Source organism: Camelus ferus, chromosome 22, assembly GCF_009834535.1.
Source record: "Camelus ferus isolate YT-003-E chromosome 22, BCGSAC_Cfer_1.0, whole genome shotgun sequence".
Lineage (NCBI taxonomy): Eukaryota > Metazoa > Chordata > Mammalia > Artiodactyla > Camelidae > Camelus > Camelus ferus.
Genome location: NC_045717.1, coordinates 1,234,135 through 1,252,027, shown reverse-complemented (window position 1 = coordinate 1,252,027; position 17,893 = coordinate 1,234,135). Strand labels below are relative to the sequence as shown.

The 17,893-nt window shown below is 50.2% G+C and overlaps 2 protein-coding genes across 8 annotated transcripts in view; both read right to left on the bottom strand.

Moving 5' to 3' along the window:
* Positions 1-8,866, bottom strand: part of MAPK9 (mitogen-activated protein kinase 9) — a 46,385-nt gene extending 37,519 nt beyond the window's left edge. For 2 of the 5 annotated variants that reach the window (XM_032464874.1, XM_032464875.1), the window contains exon 1: positions 8,690-8,864. The gene's annotated coding sequence lies outside the window, so the exon portion shown is untranslated. Of the gene's footprint in view, positions 1-8,689 lie in introns of all 5 variants that reach the window. The other 3 variants (XM_032464873.1, XM_032464871.1, XM_032464876.1) reach the window with 3 other exon arrangements.
* An 8,050-nt stretch (positions 8,867-16,916) lies between these two features.
* GFPT2 (glutamine-fructose-6-phosphate transaminase 2) overlaps positions 16,917-17,893 on the bottom strand; it is a 39,793-nt gene continuing 38,816 nt past the window's right edge. For all 3 annotated transcript variants that reach the window (XM_032464864.1, XM_032464865.1, XM_032464866.1), the window contains one exon: positions 16,917-17,806. In XM_032464864.1, coding sequence (XP_032320755.1) covers positions 17,762-17,806 — 45 coding nt within the window. In that variant the 3' untranslated portion in view covers positions 16,917-17,761. The remainder of the gene's footprint in view (positions 17,807-17,893) is intronic.

The window sequence follows — 17,893 nt, the reverse complement described above, 5'->3', positions numbered from 1 at the left end:
CTCTAGGTTCTGAGCTTACAGAGAGCACACACTGTGGGTACACTCAAGGAGAGACCCTGATGTAAGCACAGCCCCACACCCCAGGATGGAGGCTGGGACGCGGGAAAGAGAAGCAGCATGTGCAGAGAGCTGGAGGGGCCTTCTGAGGGTGACAGGTCATTTGAGATTCGGCGTTGCTGGGGAGTGGGCGAAAAAACTGGACAGAGAAAACAAGACCAGATCAGCACTGGCCCTGGAAGCCACTCGGAGCCACTGGGGCCTGGGCCTGAGGGCTGTGGAGGTGTCAAGGCACGAGAGGCTCGGGCTTGCTTTTTGCAGGGGTCACTCGGGAAGCTGAGGACGGGATGGATTTGAGCGGGTTGGACTCAAGACAAGGAGACCTGACCGAAGTGGCAGGTGGGGAAAAGAAGGAAATGCATGGCTTGGAGGAAGCATGGACGGGACTTGCCCTGCAGGAGACGAGGAGAAATGCGGGGGAAAGCCGGAGGCAAACAGGAGTTAGCTGCAGAGCTGGGGAGCTCGGCTGTAGGCAGGTGAAGCCTGAAGTGGCCAAGGACAGCATGACGGGCCCAGGCTGCAGGGCTGCTCCAGGATCCGCTCCTCCCTTCCTTTCAGGAGCAGCAGCCATCCTGTTCCAGCTGGACACGCGGCTGCCCAACAAGAGACGACGTCTGGCCGCTTTCCTGACATTCAGGTGTGGCCAGGTGACCAACTTCTGGCTGATGGGATGTGAGCAGAAGTGATGGATCCTACTTCCAGATATTTTTTTAACAGGAAGCTGCTTGCTTTCCCATCTATCTTTCTCCCTGCTGCTTGCTGGGGGATCAGTGGTCATAAACCCAGAGATGCAAGTCACATGCTGAAGATGGCAGAGTCACTCACCAGCCAGAGTTGTGAATGACCTTGTGGCACAGAGCTGCCCCCCATTCTGGCCCGCCTGCCCACACTGAGATTGGCACAAATTAATCTCAACCTTGTGGAGCAAATCTGGAGCCCTCTCTGCTATGGCTGCTGTAACCAACACCCTGACCAGTACAGGGCTAGGTTAGCTTTTGTGCATTTGAGGCGTAGATGATAGCATTAGGTCAAGAATTAATATAATTTCACTTCAAGATTTAAAATAATTTTAAAATTAAAATAAGTTGCCCTTGCTAGGCAGAAAAACATCACCTAAGAGAGAACCTGTCCAAGCCACCTCCTCTGTCGAGCTTGGGGTCAAAGCCACCGCCTCTGTTGAGCTTGGGGTCAAAGCCACCTCCTCTGTCGGGCTTGGGGTCAAAGCCACCTCCTCTGTCGAGCTTGGGGTCAAAGCCACCTCCTCTGTCGAGCTTGGGGCTTCATTAGATCAAGAGAAAGAAACTCAAGGCCACCCAAGAAAGCATGTAATTTCGCTATTAATGAAATCTACTCTCTCGAGATTGTATTTCAACAAAATGGACCTCAACTGAGTTTCAGAAGACAGTTTACAAATCGAGAAGTGTAAGATTTCTTCATGCAGTCATACTACCAACATACTGAAGCGGCAGACGCTGCTGTAACCCCCCTCCCCAGCCAGTGCTGGCTCCTCACCCTGGCTCCCAGCGTGGGACCAGCACCCCCCAACGCTGCCTCTGCGCTGCGCAGGGCCCACCTGGCTGCACGGTCACTCGGCTTCTGCAGGGCTGCCTCTGCCTCCCTCCCTCGGGCTGGGGGCTCCTCTAAAGTAGGGTGGGCCTGTCTTCCCTCTCATACGACACTGTTTGATAAACTGAAGGGAATGTCCGATGTTCACCAGTGATTCACTGAGAAAGCCTCTAAGAGGACACACTCTGCTCCTGTAGACCTGAGGGTGGTGAGTGGACACCTCGAGGTTAGGCACTGGCCCAGCCTTCGCTGAAGGCATCTGGCTCATGTACACACACGCTGCCCCCTCAACTTACCAAGCTGCTTTGATGAACACTTGTTAAATGAAATGCTCTAATCAAAAATCTCTGTTTCGTCAAGACTAGGGACTCCTGCAGAATCCCCTCTAGGATACTGGAGTAAAATCTACCCACTCTCTAAATAAACACTGGGCAGGAGGAACATTCTTACCTGCTTAGAGCACAGAGTAAGAAATGCTTTAAAAATTGTTTCTCTTACAGTTACCAGGGGGGAGGAGGGTGGGAAGGGATAAACTGGGAGTTCGAGATTTGCAGATACTGACTAATACATATAAAATAGACAAACAAGTTTATATTCTATAGCACAGGGAACTATATTCAATATCTTGTAGTAGCTTATGGTGAAAAAGAGTATGAAAATGAATATATGTATGTTCATGTATGACTGAAGAATTGTGCTGCACAGCAGAAACTGACACATTGTAAACAGACTATACCTCAATAAAAAACAAAAAGATTTAGTCATCTGTCTGCTCAAACATTTAAGGAAAGTAGTGCTTCAGAATACTCAAGGCATGCAATCTTTAAATTAACTGATTGCTATGTTTAAAAGCAGATTTTCACAATCACCCTCTTTGTTTCAATGCCTGCTACTGAAAGCTTTAATCAAATTGTTCTTCTTTTTTCCTACTTTAATTTCTATTGAAAATAGCCTAGCACAACAATTTAGTCTTTCTTGGATAACCAAGAATCTCACAGCATCTCAGCGTCATCCTTCACAACATGGGTTCTTAAGCTTCAGTACATACCATGATACAGAATAACAACTAGTATTTGGTTATCGCATGGCCCGCAGCTGGCTCCTAAAGATCCAGCAAGGATTCCTCCCATCGGCCCCTTGCAGTCGCCTGGGGCTGTCAGGTCTCCCCGTGTCCAGCCCCAATGCCCAGTGTGCTGAGTAAAGGCCTTCTCACGGCTCCTTGGACACACCAGCAGCTGAGTGTTCTCCCAGCCTCCATTCCTGATACCTCCAAACCACTGCACACGCGCCAAATGAGAAAGAGAGGCACGTGCACGTGCAAACCTGCACACAGACACTCAGCTCAAAGCGGAGGCGCTCCAGGTGCTCCCCAGCGGTGAAGGCAGACAAACTGCTGCGCACTCATACCACCCAGCAGTAAGAGTGATCGAACCGCTGACACACAAGGTAACTTAGGAAGGTCTTGAGGGTATTGCGAAATTTTAGTGATAAAAGCCAATTTCCGAAGGTCAAAGTGGTTGCCAGGGGTGATGAATGGTGCGGAGGGGCAAGGCAGGTGGTGTGGCTACAGGGGGTGGCACAAGGAGGTCTTTGGGATGACGAAACCGTTCTGCATCTTGGTGGCGATGGTGGTGGTTATACGCACCTCCACGTGTGATAAAATGACACAGGGCTGCACAAACACTGCAGCAGTGCTAGCTGCCTGGTTCTGATCCTGCACTGTAGTCATGCAAATATACAGCCACGGGGGGGGGGGGGGTGAAGGGTGTATGGGACCTCTTTGTGCTATTTCTGTACTTTTTTGTGAATCCATAATTATTTCAAAATAAGGAATTGAAAGAGTTGTTGAAAATATGCAGTGATCACACTGTTCTGTGTTGAAATTCCTTCAGCAGTGACTGACTGCCTTGAGAGTAAAATTCGAATCCTCAGAACAGCAGAGGAGCGCTGCCAGCCACTCCAGGGTAGTACCAGACCGCCTGGGAGCAGCAGACGCTGGCCCCCGCGCACCTTCAGGTCTCTGCCTGAGCTGTTCCATCTGCCTGAAATGAATTCCCCCTCCCTTCTGCTCTCCTGGCCAAACTTCACCCTCCAAAATCTAACCCAAGTGCCTGCTTCTCCTCCCAGTTCTCCTCAACGGGCCTTCCCTTCAAACTGTGCCCAACACGCCCCATCTTTTTGGCACCACAATGTATGTTCATCTGCATTGCAAGTCAGTCTCTACTTCTACTGTAAGAGCCCCTCACGGGCAGAAGATGGGTCTGATCCATTTCTCAACCCTCTGTAATTACACAGCGGGTGCCCAGTAAACACCTGTGAAGGCAAAACTAAGTGGGAGATACATGGGGTAAGGCAGCTTGGTGCAGCACTTAAGATCAGGCCTCTGGAGTCAGAGGGCACTGGGGCTGCCGCTGTCTGGGTGAGTGACCTTGGCGAGTGGCTACACTTATCTGCAGAACGGGGAGGAGCTCAGAATCAACCTCACAGGATGACAGCCGGACAGTGCCCAGTGCAGGGCAAGGTCTCGGTGTCAGCTGATCTTAGGACAGATATGACCACACCCATCCTACTTATCCAAAACAAATGTTTGCTCATTCTGAAAATGTGAACTGAAAGCTGGCAAGGGCACAAGCCGACGCCATGGTTGATGGAGGTGAGCACCCCAGTGAAAAACACAACAGCCAGAAGGCAACGTACAGAATTTACTCTTCATTTTAGGGTGTGGCAGGCAGATGATGTTTCAGGAAAGTTTTTGAAGAGATCTGCTTCACAAAATTTAACAGTAGCTATGTTTCTGAGAGTTATGAGTTTGTAAAACAGATCTGATTCCAGAATCAGACATGGGGGATTTATAATCTGGTGTGGCACCCTCATGCCTAGATGTGCTAAAATCAAACCAGTAGCAGCATGAGTTCCAATATCCAATATTTAGTCTAACAAATTAAATCATTTACAGTTCTGCAGAAATATATGTGTATATATATTTTTTAAAGGAAAAGGCGTTATTTTAAAAGCAATCATCACCGATTATTCTTTCTCTTAGCTTCACTGAAGGGCAGTGGAGATGTGTTCTTTAAACAAATTGGTCTAAAAAAATAAAATGTTTTTTAAACAAACCCCCAAGTTCTTCCTACCCTGGCCCATGGAAAGACAAACTAACAGGTGGTTTTCATACTGTTCATTCTCCTAATAGCCAAATAATTCAGTTACAGAAATACTTCAAATTACAGCTTCAAAACAGGCAAGAACCTATTTAACACAAAGACAGTTAATATTGATGTCTTGCTTTCAAGGGGGAAAAAAGAATTACCTCTTTAGTAATTCATACATCCTTAGAGTCTATTTTTACTATCCCTGAAATGTTTTAGATTATGTAGTTTTTGGTTAAGAAAGATACTAAGGTAAAATTAGCTAGGGGGAAAAGGAGTAGAATGTTTTATAGGGCCCCAAAACAAAAAAGTCAAATGGAATAAAATAAAATGTGTTGAATTTCCCCTTCAAATATTGAGTGAACACTTGGCTGTAAGGAAGTCCTATGTTAAAATGGGACTGCTCTTCCTCGTTACTTTTATAGCTATTAATTTACATCCCAACGTTTTCCAAAGAGGATTTGAGGGGCTAGTTAAAAATGTTTTAACTGGTAATCCAAAGGCTGATATAAAATCTAAAAAGATCCATAGTTCTTTAAAAAAAAATATAAGTTCTTACTGGGCAAAAGACATACAAAATCACCTCCCCACCCCGCCCAGTAACACGCCCTCCTAATGAATCAGTGGATCTAGGCACAGAGTGCCAACAGCCCCTAACATCACAGTGTGAGCCAACCAAGCCCACCTGCCACTAGAGGAAGAGGGCACCCCACCCGGAAGGCATCCTGAATCCGACCAAGCCTCGTCTAGGTCCAACGACAAATTTTCAAGAAATACAGAAAAACACAAGACATTACACTGCAAAGAGGCAATCAGTAAATCTCAGTAATGGAAATGCTCTTGCTTCAACAAATAAAACAGGGAAAACAAAAAACAGAAATAGAGGGGGTAATTCTTTTTTACCCCCTTAAAAGAAATAGAGGGGGGAATCTTAAAAGACACAGCAACCGATGACAAGGTATGGACCTTATCTGGATCCCGGTTCCAATAAAGAAACTATTAAAGAAACCATAAAAGTCATGAGATAACTGGAGATTTGAATACGGGCTGGCTGTCTGATGATACTAAGGAATTGTGGCTTTCCAAGTTTAAAGCAATTCTTATTTTTTAGAGATACACAGAAAAACTTACGGATGAAATGACATGACAGTTAGGATTTGCTTGAAAATAACATGGGGGTGAGCGTGTGTGGATGATGCTGGCCAGGAGTTGATAACTGTTGAAGCTGGATACTATTCTGTTCACTTCTGTATATGTTTGAAAGTCCTCATAATAAACAGTGATAATAAAGACTGACAGTGAAACTAGCTCATACAATCACAAAAGGCCAAGTACAAATGCAGTTATTCTTAAGGAAAATTATGTAAAAATGTCACCTTCTTAACCAGGAGTGAAGTGTAACTACACACTGAGATTAAAAACAGCTGCCCTACTGCCAAATCAATAGTGTTAAGAAAAAATGTGATTTTGTTTTACCTTATGCATCATGAAAACAATTGGTTTACTCACTATTAATTGCTTCATCTGACACTTTTCTTTATCCAGAAAATTAAGGTTTTATTTTAAATAGACAAATGGAGGTGTACCCTCTAACATTTATTTCGAGGGGGGGGCAAATAAACACATTTTAATCTGTCAACAAATTATTTGAAGTCCTGACACACTGAAAATTAAAATTCTCAGGAGAATCAAAGCTCTTCAGAGAAAACTATGCCAAAATAGGATTCTTTTCTAACCCTGCAGGATCCTTTTGAAGGGAGGGAAAAAAGGAGGGTTAAATGAAGACTAAGGAAAACATTATCTAGACTGGATGTTGTTCTTCCAGAACAAAGTAAGAGCCAGAAGAGAAGACTCAGAGCTGAGGGACCCAGGAAAGAATGCTTATCTGGGGAGACCTAGGTTCAAATTTCACTTTCCAGCTGCTTGCTCTGAAACAGAGTGCTGAAACTCTAGGAGCCTCTGTTTCCTCATCTGCAGAGATAGGTTCCAAAGTTCCTTTCCCAGAGCCCAGTGACAATTAAATGAGAGTACCTGGCCAAAAAGGGCCTACCTCTCCTGGCCTTGGGTTACCTTTCCAGCTCATTCCAACTCTTTCCTCCCACACAACCTGCCCTGGAGGTCAACAATTCTGCAACCAAGCTGAATAAGGTCTGTATTTTACCTAGCTCACAGCATTTAAAACATTTTTAAATTATCTGCTGCCAACATTTAAAAATCAAAACAGTATAAATGTAAAAGTCAAATTCTGACTTTTAAAACATTCCTGGGTGAGCTGGGTCTGATTCTCCAGGGTCCCCACTGGGCTACCTTACACCTTACCCTGCATGCTGACTCCTGACCCTACATTGGGCAAAAGTCGTTCCTTTGCCCTGCCCCTGCCCTTTCCCACTGCTTGCTCCCCTCCAACAAATTTCTCATCACCACTCAAGGCCCATCATCTCCTCTGCAATTCCATGGCACAGCCCCTCCTCAACCTCAACAACAAGCTGTCCTGCCACTGTCTATACGTCTGCCTTCTCCACTGGCTCTTGGGCTCTCTGGAGGAAGGGACCCTGTTGCTACTGCCTTTGTGTCCCCAGGGCCAAGTAGAAAGCCTGACCTAGATAATGCAGAATTCAGTAAATGTCTCCCAAATGTGTGGAAGGAACTTAGAGCTAAAACATTATAAAAATATAACATTTTACATCACAGCTTGTGCTGACAGTTACCAAATAAAGGGGTCAAGGATATTAAAATGTTTCACAAAATGAGAGCAAGCTTCCATCTGCATACAACTTTCACAAGTTAGTCGGAAGTCACTAAATGAACAGAGAAAGCAGAGGCAACAGGCGGGCAAGGTCATTCATTCATTCATTGAACTGACATTACTGAGTACTTACTGTGTGCTTTCTAAGCACTGGGGATAAAGCAGTCGACAAATCAGACAACTACCTGTTTTCATAAAGCTACATCCTGGTGGGAAAGACTGAAAATAAACAGACAAATCAACAGAATAGTTTCAAACCAGATACTAGGAAAAAGATTCAACAACATGAGATAGAATGACTAAGGGAGGAAAGGATGGTCAAGGAAGGCCTCGTGTAAACAGATATCTGACCAGAAGAAGGACCAGAAGGAGCCAGCTGCACAAAGATCCCAGAGACAATGCCAATCATTGGAAACAGCAAGTGCAAAGGTCCTGAGGTATGTAGAGCAGCACATTCAAGGCAGGTAAGATGGGCAGGATAGGAGAGCAGTGCTCTGGGTTGGAGGGAGTGGTGGTGGTGGGCAGGGCCCGCTCTGGCGTTGCTGGGCACTGAGTGTGCAATGACGAGGCACTGGAGGAGCGTGAGGATGGGGGATTCTGGGCGGATGGGGAGGGGGTTCCTCGCACACTCACACCAGCCAGGGGCAGTATCCCGCTCAATTTTCCACAAATGTGCACTGGGCTCCTGACCAGGCGCTTTCACAGAGATTCATACAGCTTGACAACAACCCTGTCCAAAAGGGGAGACATTTCCCCCACTTTCCCGAGGGAAACACCGAGGAACAGCGAGAGTCAGTGCCTCAGCCAAGGTCGCGGGAACCAGACCCCAGGCTTCTGGAGCATCCGGGAGCGGGTGTGCAGCTGCGTGCCAATCGGGAGGGGTGGCGCCTGCAGACCCCAAGGCATGTCTGCCGGGGCCAGACCGGGGAGCCGGCCCGCAGCTCCGGGCCAATGACAGCCGGGCGGGAGCGGGTGACTGCGGCAGTCCGGAGGACAAGGGGCGGCGGCCGGGGTCGCCAGCACCGCGCAGCCCCCGGTCGGCCCCGCAGAACCCGGCCCGCGCCCCCGCCCCCGCAGAGCCCGGTGGCGCGGCCCTCCCGCCGCCCTTCCCCGACGGGGCTCGGCCTGAGCAGTCCCCGCCCGGCCTAGCCCGCCCGCCCGCGGGGCTCACCTCGCCTCCCCGCCGCCGCGCCAGGGGGAGAGGGCCGGCGGGCGGACTGGCGGCGCTGCGCGCTGGCCTCGCAGCTCCGCTGCCCGGGGCTCGGCCGGCCGCCCCGCCCCGCCGCCGCCGCCGCCGCCGCCGCCGCCGCAGTGGGTGTGAGGGGCGCCGGGGCGCTCGGACCCTTCCGGTCTGGCTCCCTTCTCCTCCGCCGCCGCCGCCGCGGCGCCCTGCCTGACCGACCCTCGCGCCGACCAATCAGCGCGCGACAAGCCGGGCGGGAGCGGCCAATCGCGCCCGGGGGCGGGCGGCGCGGCCGGGGCTGCGGGCGGAGCCAGGGCGCTCGGTGCCGGGTTCCGCGGGGATCCGCGCTCCGCGGCCGCGCAGTCGTCCGGGGCTGCGCCATGTGGACGCGGGCGCGGCTGGGCGCGCCGGCTGAGTTCGCTGCTGCCCTTAGGGGCCCGCGGCGCGGCGGCCGAACAGCGAGCCGGGAGGCGATGCAGAGGGCAGGCCGGCGGGACCGAGAGCCGGGCCGCTGTGCAGACTGGCGGCGGCGAGGCAGCCAGGAGGAGGACAGAGCTGGCACGTGATGGGGAGAGCCCGGGGCGAGGGGAAGCTGGGGACCCCGCGTGCGATGGCTCCGGGAGGCGGGGGCGGCGAGGGAGCGGGGAGACGGGGGCTTGGATTCTGCGGCTCGCTGTGAACGGGTTTGTAGGGGTGCGGCCAGAAGTTGGGGAGGAGATGGCCGTGTGCAGACTAGTGTCCCTGGCAGGTCAGTGACAGAGGGGAGGGAAGGACAGGCTGGTGCGTCTGGGACAGAGGTCAAGCGTCTGCTTCAGAGGAGAATGGCAGGGTTGTAAGTGGGAACGCAGTGCTGAGGGCGCCCTGAGGCATGGGGTTTGTTCACACTGACCACCTTTTGGGGCGTCTCCTGCAGTTCTCTGTCATCTGGGTTGGGCTTCTGCAGGTCTCGAGTCGTGTGAGATGAAGGGAGAGGCCAGAGTAGTGGTTGTTGCTGGATCCGTGTTTGGATAAGCAAAACTGGAAGTGAGGCACGGAGGCTGGATGCACTGGGGAAAAGCTCAGAGGTCCGAGGAGGAGGTGAGGGAAACTGGACTTCGTGTATGGGGAGAGTGGGAGACTGTGGAGGAGGGGCAGCCCTCAGAGGGTGGCCAGGACCGTAGGGTAACCAGGGCAGGGGCCAAACTGAGCGGAAGGGACAGGACCCTGGGTGTGTGTTCGGGGCGGGTGGGAGTTGAGGGGATGGGGGGCTTAGAGGGGATGGCAGAATTTGAGGAGGGTGGCAGGGCCCAGGGCCCTGTGACCCAGGGCCAGGCTGGGGACACCAGGGCCTCAGAAGAGGAGTAGGGTAAGGGAAGGCATCTAGCTATGGTGTCCCCCTTAGGCCGTGCTTACCGTGGCCACCAGAATGAGTTTTCTAAAACTGAGCATGGCCCGTCCCTGCATGAAATGGTAGCTCCTGAGTGTGGCCTGTATTAAGGAGAGCCCACCTGACGGGCCCCTGCCCACACCAGCCCTACCTCAGCCTCATCTGCCATCTGCCCCAGGTTCGCGGCAGAAAACAGGGAAGCAAAAGTTGCCGCCATCAAGGATTATGGGAAACTAGTGAAATCTGACTGTCTTTTACAAAGCTGTGGTTTTACAAAGGAGCCCTCATGGGTGCTTCTCAGATTAGGTAGGGGCACCCATTCTCAGACACACGCCGGCCCTGACTGTGCAGCACTCACCCCATGCCAAGTGAGGACCGAAATTCATTGTACACATACATACCCCTATGCATATTCCACGCTGAGTTTTCTGAAAGGATTCTGCTTTTTTCTGGCTTATGAAATACAGTGAGCATGTGTCAGGTGAGGGGCTGGCATGCGCACAGAATTCTGGTTGAGGCCAACGAGGGAGAAGATCCTGCCACACGTCTGATGGCTGTGTCATGGGGCAGGGCGCGCAGGGAACACACGAGCACGGCTGACAGCTGGTCTTGTCTGCCAGGTGGGGGAAGCAGTTGAGAAAGGCCTCTTGGACTGGAGGAAGCCCCAGCTGAGGCTGGAAAGCCAGCAGGAATGGGCTGGGGGCCAGTGCTTCAGGCTGAAAGGACACTCGGACCCAAAGGTTCAGAAGTGAGGACCAGCATGTATGTTCAGAGACCCACACATCACCTGGTCCTACGGGAGATGGAGAAGGCGGACTGGAGAGTTAGGAGGGCTTTGAGGTGTGTGGACTGGCACGGCTGGGTAGAGGCCCATAGGCTGGCTTCAGCTCACTGATAAGCCTGTTTAACCCAGAGAGTTGTGGGGGTTTTTTAAGTTTTTTTAGTTGTCAACATTTAAAACTTGGGAGCTTCACCTTGAAAAATCTCAATTGTTGGTTTCTCTTGAATAGTTGAAGCTCTGGCAGCAGTTCCAGTTGAAGCTGGAACTGAGTGGCAGCTGCCCCTTTAGGTGAGACCCTGCAAATTCACTCATCCCTTACCTGCTGGCCTTTGTGGGTAAAAGGCAGCTCTCATGGGGCATTAAGACAGGACATGAGCAATGTGATTAGATGTTTATTTTGGAAAGATCATTAGGGCACGTGAAGTTTCAGGGATGAGGGGGTTAAGTCCACAAGACGAATTAGGGAGCTATTGCAAAGGCCTTTGTGAGGGAAGATGAGGTCTGGCCTGGGGCCAAGCAACAGATGTCAAGAGAAAAGCATGGATTTTAAAACTATTTCAAGACTTATTGGAAATGCAAATGAAATTACAACCCATTATTACTACACATCCCATTAGGATGGCTTTGTTAAAAAAAGACAGTAACAAGTGGTGGTGGTGATGTGGAGCAATTGGGACTCCCAGACACTGCCGGTGGGAAGGCAAAACGGGACATCCGCTTTGGAAAACAGTTTGGTAGTTTCTGATAACATTGTGCCACCCAGAAATCCCCTTCCTGGATATGTACCCAAGAGAAGTGAAAGCATGTTCACACAAAGAGAACGTGAATATGCATAGCAGCTTTATTTGAAATAGTTAAAAAGTAGAAACAACCTGTATGTCCATAATTCTGTGAATGGAAAGACAAACTGTGGTGCGTCTGCCGCGGGATGTTACCTGACCGCAGAGAGGGCTGGCCTGCTGATGAGTGTGCAACACGGGTGAGAGCTAAAAACATCGTCAGTGAGGCGGGGCGGCTGTGTAGGCTCAGTGGTAGAGGGTGTGCTTTAGCACGCGTGAGGCCCTGGGTTCAATCCCCAGTACCTCCATTAAAAATAAATAGATAAATAGAATGACATTCTCCAGGAACATCTATGTTGCAGCAAATGGCATTATGTTGTCGGTTTTTATGGCTGAGTAGTATTCCATTGTATAAATAAACTGAATTACTCTCCCTCCCACCCCCCAAAAAACTTGAAAACATGGTGAGTGAAAACAGCCAAACGCAAGACTACACCTGCTGTGACTCCGTTTACACAACAACCTGGGAAAAGCAAAGTCAGATCAGTGGTTGCCAAAGGTCAGGTGGGGGTGAGGGGAATGCCTATCAGAGGCCACTAGTGAATTTTGAGGGGTGATGGGTATACTCTGTATGTATTTTAATTAGAGTCGTCGTCATATGTCAAAACTCAGAACTGTGCATCTAAGAAAGGGTCACTTTTTGTGTATGTAAATTATACTAAAATAAACTTGATGTGAAGGAAAACTTTGCGAGGTGGAATTGTCAGGCCTTAGAGGTGGGATGTGGGGGTGAAGGAAGAGAAGTCAGAGAGGAAAGCACGGCTTTGTTTTCAGAGTGGGGACTTGTGCCCTGGGGCTCAGCCTTCTAGCGAGGCCCTCTGGGGCCTGTGTCTGGCTGCCCTGCCCTGCCCTAGACTCGGCTGCTTGATGCTGCAGCCAGTGGACAGCCGCCGAGCCGCCCAGCCTCCCAGCCCATGTGGGCCTCTTCACCCGGCTTCCAGTCAGGCTCTGCACTTGGCTGTGCTCCTCCGGGCAGGGGGTTAGCTTCTCCGAGCCTCAGTTCCATGGGGAGTGGGCGTCGGTGGGGACCCCATCCTGATGGGGATGCTGCGAGGACTCAAGGAGAGAAGTACCAAACTTAGGGTGCAGGCCTTACAGGCAAGAAGTGTGTTACTGTTGGCGTGCTGGCCTCCTTCACCCCTCCCCGCTTTTCCTTTCCTCCCGGTCCCACTGCCTTAACCCCTCCTCTGTCTTCTCTCCAACCCTCCCCAGGACCAGAGATGTGCCGGGGGGAGGAGGGTCCCAGTCAAAACTGTTCCAGTTGTGTGTTATAGAAAGCCACACTGCACCTAAGCCAGTGGGGACAATTTGGGGGCACTTCCTCCTGGGGGAGGGCAGGGGTGGGGCTGGCTTGAGAGCCTGGCTGAGGCCTTGGAAGACAGAGGTAAACCCCCCATCCCCTCCCACTCTTCTGTGCCAGCTTCCTTCTCCCCATGTCACCTGCTCTTCTACCACCCAAGGAAGGTGGCCCTCTGTCCCAAATTAAGCTTGAAAACCCTCAGAGGAGGACTCTGATGGCTCCCCCTGCAGGCTCCCACTGCTGGCTGGGCAGTCAGGCACATGTGAGGACATGGCAGGAGGAAGGGCAGAAACCACTGGGAAAGACAGAAGTCTAGATTTTATTCTCTTGTGATAAGAAGGAGGGCATCTGAGCTGGGGACCCAGCTGAGGGCATGAGAGCTGTCTGAAAATGGGGTTGACCCCTGGCTGTATAACTGATTGCTGAATACAGGGGCCCTCAGCCCTCCTCCTCCAGGCATCTCCACCTTGCTCAAAGGCAAGAGACTGGAAAGCTCTTCTGTGGAAGTCTGACCGGCCCTGAAGCCTAAAGGAAAGGCCTAACCTCCAGCCCCCAACAAGGCCCCTTCCAGATTGCCGGGCAGTAAATCTCGGCATCAGTAAGCCTAGGGCTTCTTGGCGCAATGGCTGATTCTAGGGCAGGGGTGGGGAATGCACAAGATGAGCCCAGAGCAAATCGTAGTGCAAGAAAGGGAGTGCTTACAAAGTACACTCCCCAGCCCAACACACACACGCGAGTCACAAGAGCCAATGGAAGGAGCTCCCAGGGCCCATAGTTGGAACAGTTTGAACAACAAAATAAATAACATAGTACTGGGCTATGACTCAAAGTATAAAATAAATATCCATGAGTTCAACAGTAATAGAAATAAATAATTTAACAAATGAAAAAATAAATAGGTAAGAACGGACATCTGTACTGAATTCCAGTTTATGTGATGCTCCCCTCTCTAGGAGGTGAAGCATAGCTCCCTGCTCTTTTAAGTGTGGGATGGGCATAGTGGCTTCCTTCCAGAGAAATCAGTATGGAGAGGGGTAAGAAACAGAGTCCCTGTCAAACACTGCCTAAGTCAGGTGACCACGGGTGACATGACAGTGATAAAGTGAGACAGGTTGATAGTATGTACGCTTGATACGAAGTGATGAGACTAGCACTTTACTTCTGGCATCTTCCTTCTGAAAACACAGAGTACCAGTCTAACAACAAGGAAAGCATCAGACAAACACATATGTGGGATGTTCTACAAAATACCCACTCACAGTCCTCACAACTGTCAAGGTGATCAGACAAAGTCTGAGAAACTGTCACAGCCACATGGAGCCCAAGAAGATATGTGATGTGATGACCTTGAGTAGGAAAAGGGCATTAGATACAAACTAAGGAAATATGAATAAATTGTAGACTTTAGTTAATTAAAATATTATATGTATTTTAAAGTGTATATACATACATTTATTTGTTTATAGAGAAAAAAGAGCTCTTGGAAATGAAATGTTGGCAGAAATGAAAAATCTTGGGAGTAAACAGTTTGGGAGAGAAAACTGAAGAAATCTCCCAATCGGTAGAGCAAAAAGACAAGATGAACAATAGAAAAGACAAGAAACTCAAGGCCATTCTAGCAGCTTCACCTCTGAATAATAGAGAGACTAGAGAAATGAAAAAAGAAATCCACATAAAAGTCATTCAAGAAAATTTTCCAGACCTGAAGGGCATGGGTCACCAGACCAAAATCAACACTAGATGAAAAGCGATCCAAGGGACCTCATTGCGATGTTTCACAACACAGGGAACAGGAAGAATAAAATGAAGAGGTCCCCGACAAAGGCACCCAGAGTGACTTTGGACCCCTCAGCTGCAGTGCTGGGAACAAGACAAGGGAGCAGTGCCTTTACAGTTCTGAAAGAAATGTTTGTATCTGACCTAGAGTTCTATAATTAACCAAACCCTCAACCAAGTGTGAATAATAAAGTCATTTCTAGACATGCAGGTTCTCAAAACATTTGCCTCCCGGCACCTTTACTCAAGAAGGATGTGCTCCACCAAAACAGAAAAGGAAACTCAGAGGAAGGAAGACACAAGAGACAGGAGGCAGGAGACCCAGCACGAGGAAGGAGGAAGGAGTCCGCTGGAGGAGGGTGAAGGGTGACCCCGGGGTGACAGCTCCGTGGCAGATGTGAAGGGCACCTGAGCCACACTGCAGCTGTGTGGCCCAGCACCCAGACTGTCATCACCGAGACCTCCGCTTCCAACCAGCCATCTTCTTAACCCCAGAACAGAACGCCCAGGAGAACTTGGCCCACATTCTCATCAGTACTTGGCTTGTCTTGACCACGTGCTAATGAGGGTCCCTCTCCTCAGGCTCTGCTGAGGACACACATGTCACTCACAGAAGTTTTTAGCTTTTCCCTGAGAGTGGGAGGTAGGCCCCGGTGGGCTCTGAAAGTCCAGAGCAGCCCACTGTCACTGACCGGACTTCTGCCACTTGTCCAGCACCTGGTCTGCACTTCAGTCTTACCAAGTGCCCGACTGGACCCTGTTTCCCAAGACTCGCTGTGACCTTGCTGATGAGTTCCCCAGAAAGAGCCTTGTCAAGCCCCGGAGAAGCAGGAGTCAGACTATGAGCCAAGACTCCGCCCACCCTCTCCTGGAGCCTCTGCCCTGTGGGGCTGTGTCTCCTTGGACAGTGTGCTTGCCCTCTGTTGTTAAGACTAAGCGGTGTGCAGTTTGGGGCAGATGCACAGGTAGAGCAATAAAGAAAAGCAAGGGAACAATTAGCACAAATCAGGGTGGTCTCTCAGGGGTTAAGGATGAAATGGGTTTTCCTGGATTTTGTTCAGATACAAACGTCCTAGCTAGTTTGTAGTCTCCTAACCTCAGAAGCTGTATTGGCCATTGTTTGGCCAGGAAGGTGGAAACCAGGGCAGGCATCTCCAGCAGGAGTGATAACCCTCATTAATTTGTGAGAAGGGTAGGAGGGAGGAGGTCAGGGAATGCCCCCACCGCGCCTGGGTTCCTGCCAGTTCTCCAGAATTGGGGTTTTGGAGGAGCTGCAGGAAACCTCTGCTGGTGGCCGCCGCGGGCTGGAGCCCTGAGTGATGGGTGAGTTTCAGGGAGCGCCTGAGCAGGCACCGTGGCGCTAAGCGCCACAGCAGGACCTCTTGCCTGTCTCTGCCAGGGCAGAAATACATAACGACTTCTCAGTGAATAGTACGATTTCTGCACTGTCTTCCCTATCTCCCAGGAGAGCCTCTCACTGGCTGAATTTAACCTGGAAATATAGTTCCCAGGTTTCCAACGCCTGTGATACAGGAACGAGCACAGGAGAAGATGGGAAATTGCTGAAAAGCCTACAGGTCACCCAGAACAGACATCTGATGGGATTCCAGAGCCACACACACGAATTAGTTGTCATGAAGACACCATGCGAGCTGTCTGGGATAACACCTTCGTAGGGAGCCAAATTCTAACCCCGTAAGAACTTTGTCTCTGGCTTTCTATCTCTCTGCCTGATTGTATTAATAAAATACTAATAGTCGTTGATTTGATTAATACAGTCAGGCAGGAAGATAGAGCACTCATTGCTCATTGGGGGGAAAAAAAGTGCAATTTGACTGTCGTCCCTGTACGTTGCTGTTGGGCTCTGGGTAGCCGTCTCAAGCACCGTCACGCGACCCAGCCTCTCCAACAGGCTGTTCGGTGGCTTCTCAGCCCAGAGGCCCAGACCTCCTGCATTTTGTTCCATTCTGTTAAAACAGCCCTCGTGCTCATCCTAGAACCACAGAGATCCCAGGTGTGGGGGCAACGCCAGTGGCTATCAACAAAGGGGGCCGCTTCCACCAGATCTATTGAGTTCTTATTCTGAGGAGCCCTCAAAAGCCACGAAGGCAAAAAGGATGAGATTAACAAAAATCCACACAAACAACACCCCCCAAAATTGTACTGTCTTTATTGTCTTAAAATTGCATAGTACTTTGATTGTGCACGCCTGTAACTAGAGGGCAAGGGAGCTCACTCGAAACTGCCCTCTTGCATGGGTTCTTCCAAGCCGTTTTACTGTGGGCAGGAGCAGGGACTGAAATGCTGCCTGGGCTGTAATAAAAACCACGATCAGACGAAAGAGCAGGTGGAGAGTCGGAGACTGTAGACGAGAGGACACCGCTGAAGGAGGCTGAGGTTCTGACGGGACTTACAGGAGGCATAGGAAGATAGCGGGAAGGGCTTCCCCGAAGTCAGGGTATGGGACTCGGGAGCAGTCAAGAGAGGATGGGAAAGGAGAAAGGAGTCCAGGGAGGCAATGCCTGGTGCTCAAATCTGAGATGAATGCCCTGTGCCTGGAGACAGGGCACACTGGGTAGCCGGGGGCATGGTCTGGGAGTTACCTTGGCTACAGAAAAGCCACATACTAGAAAAATAACTTAAAAGCTATACAATTGTCATTATAAATATTTTGTCTTTTAAAACTAACTAGTGTTGGTTAAAAAAGGTTCACAGTTATTCTGAAGAGAGCTGTACCTCTATTGCACGGGAGTGGAAAAGTTCGCTCTGGTCCCCGTGTGTAAACAAAGATTCCCTTCTCCTCTGGCGACTTCAGGACACAGAGAAAGACGATCTGCTGTAAGCAAAGCACTTGGGCACAAGGCACGTCAAAGCTGTCAAGCTCTACTGGGATCTACTCAGAACACGCAGAATGCCAGCTTTTCTTCCCACTTTGTGTCACTTGGGACAGGTCTTGAAACAGATTGAAGGTGGCGATGGTCTCCTCGCACTCATGTTCTTATTCCACGGTTACAGACTTGGCCAGATTTCTGGGGAAGTCAACCTGAAACGACAGAAAGTAGCTGCTCAGGACCACGTAGCTCTCAGCAACATGCTGCCTGGCAAAGCTGCCCATCAGAACACTTGACGA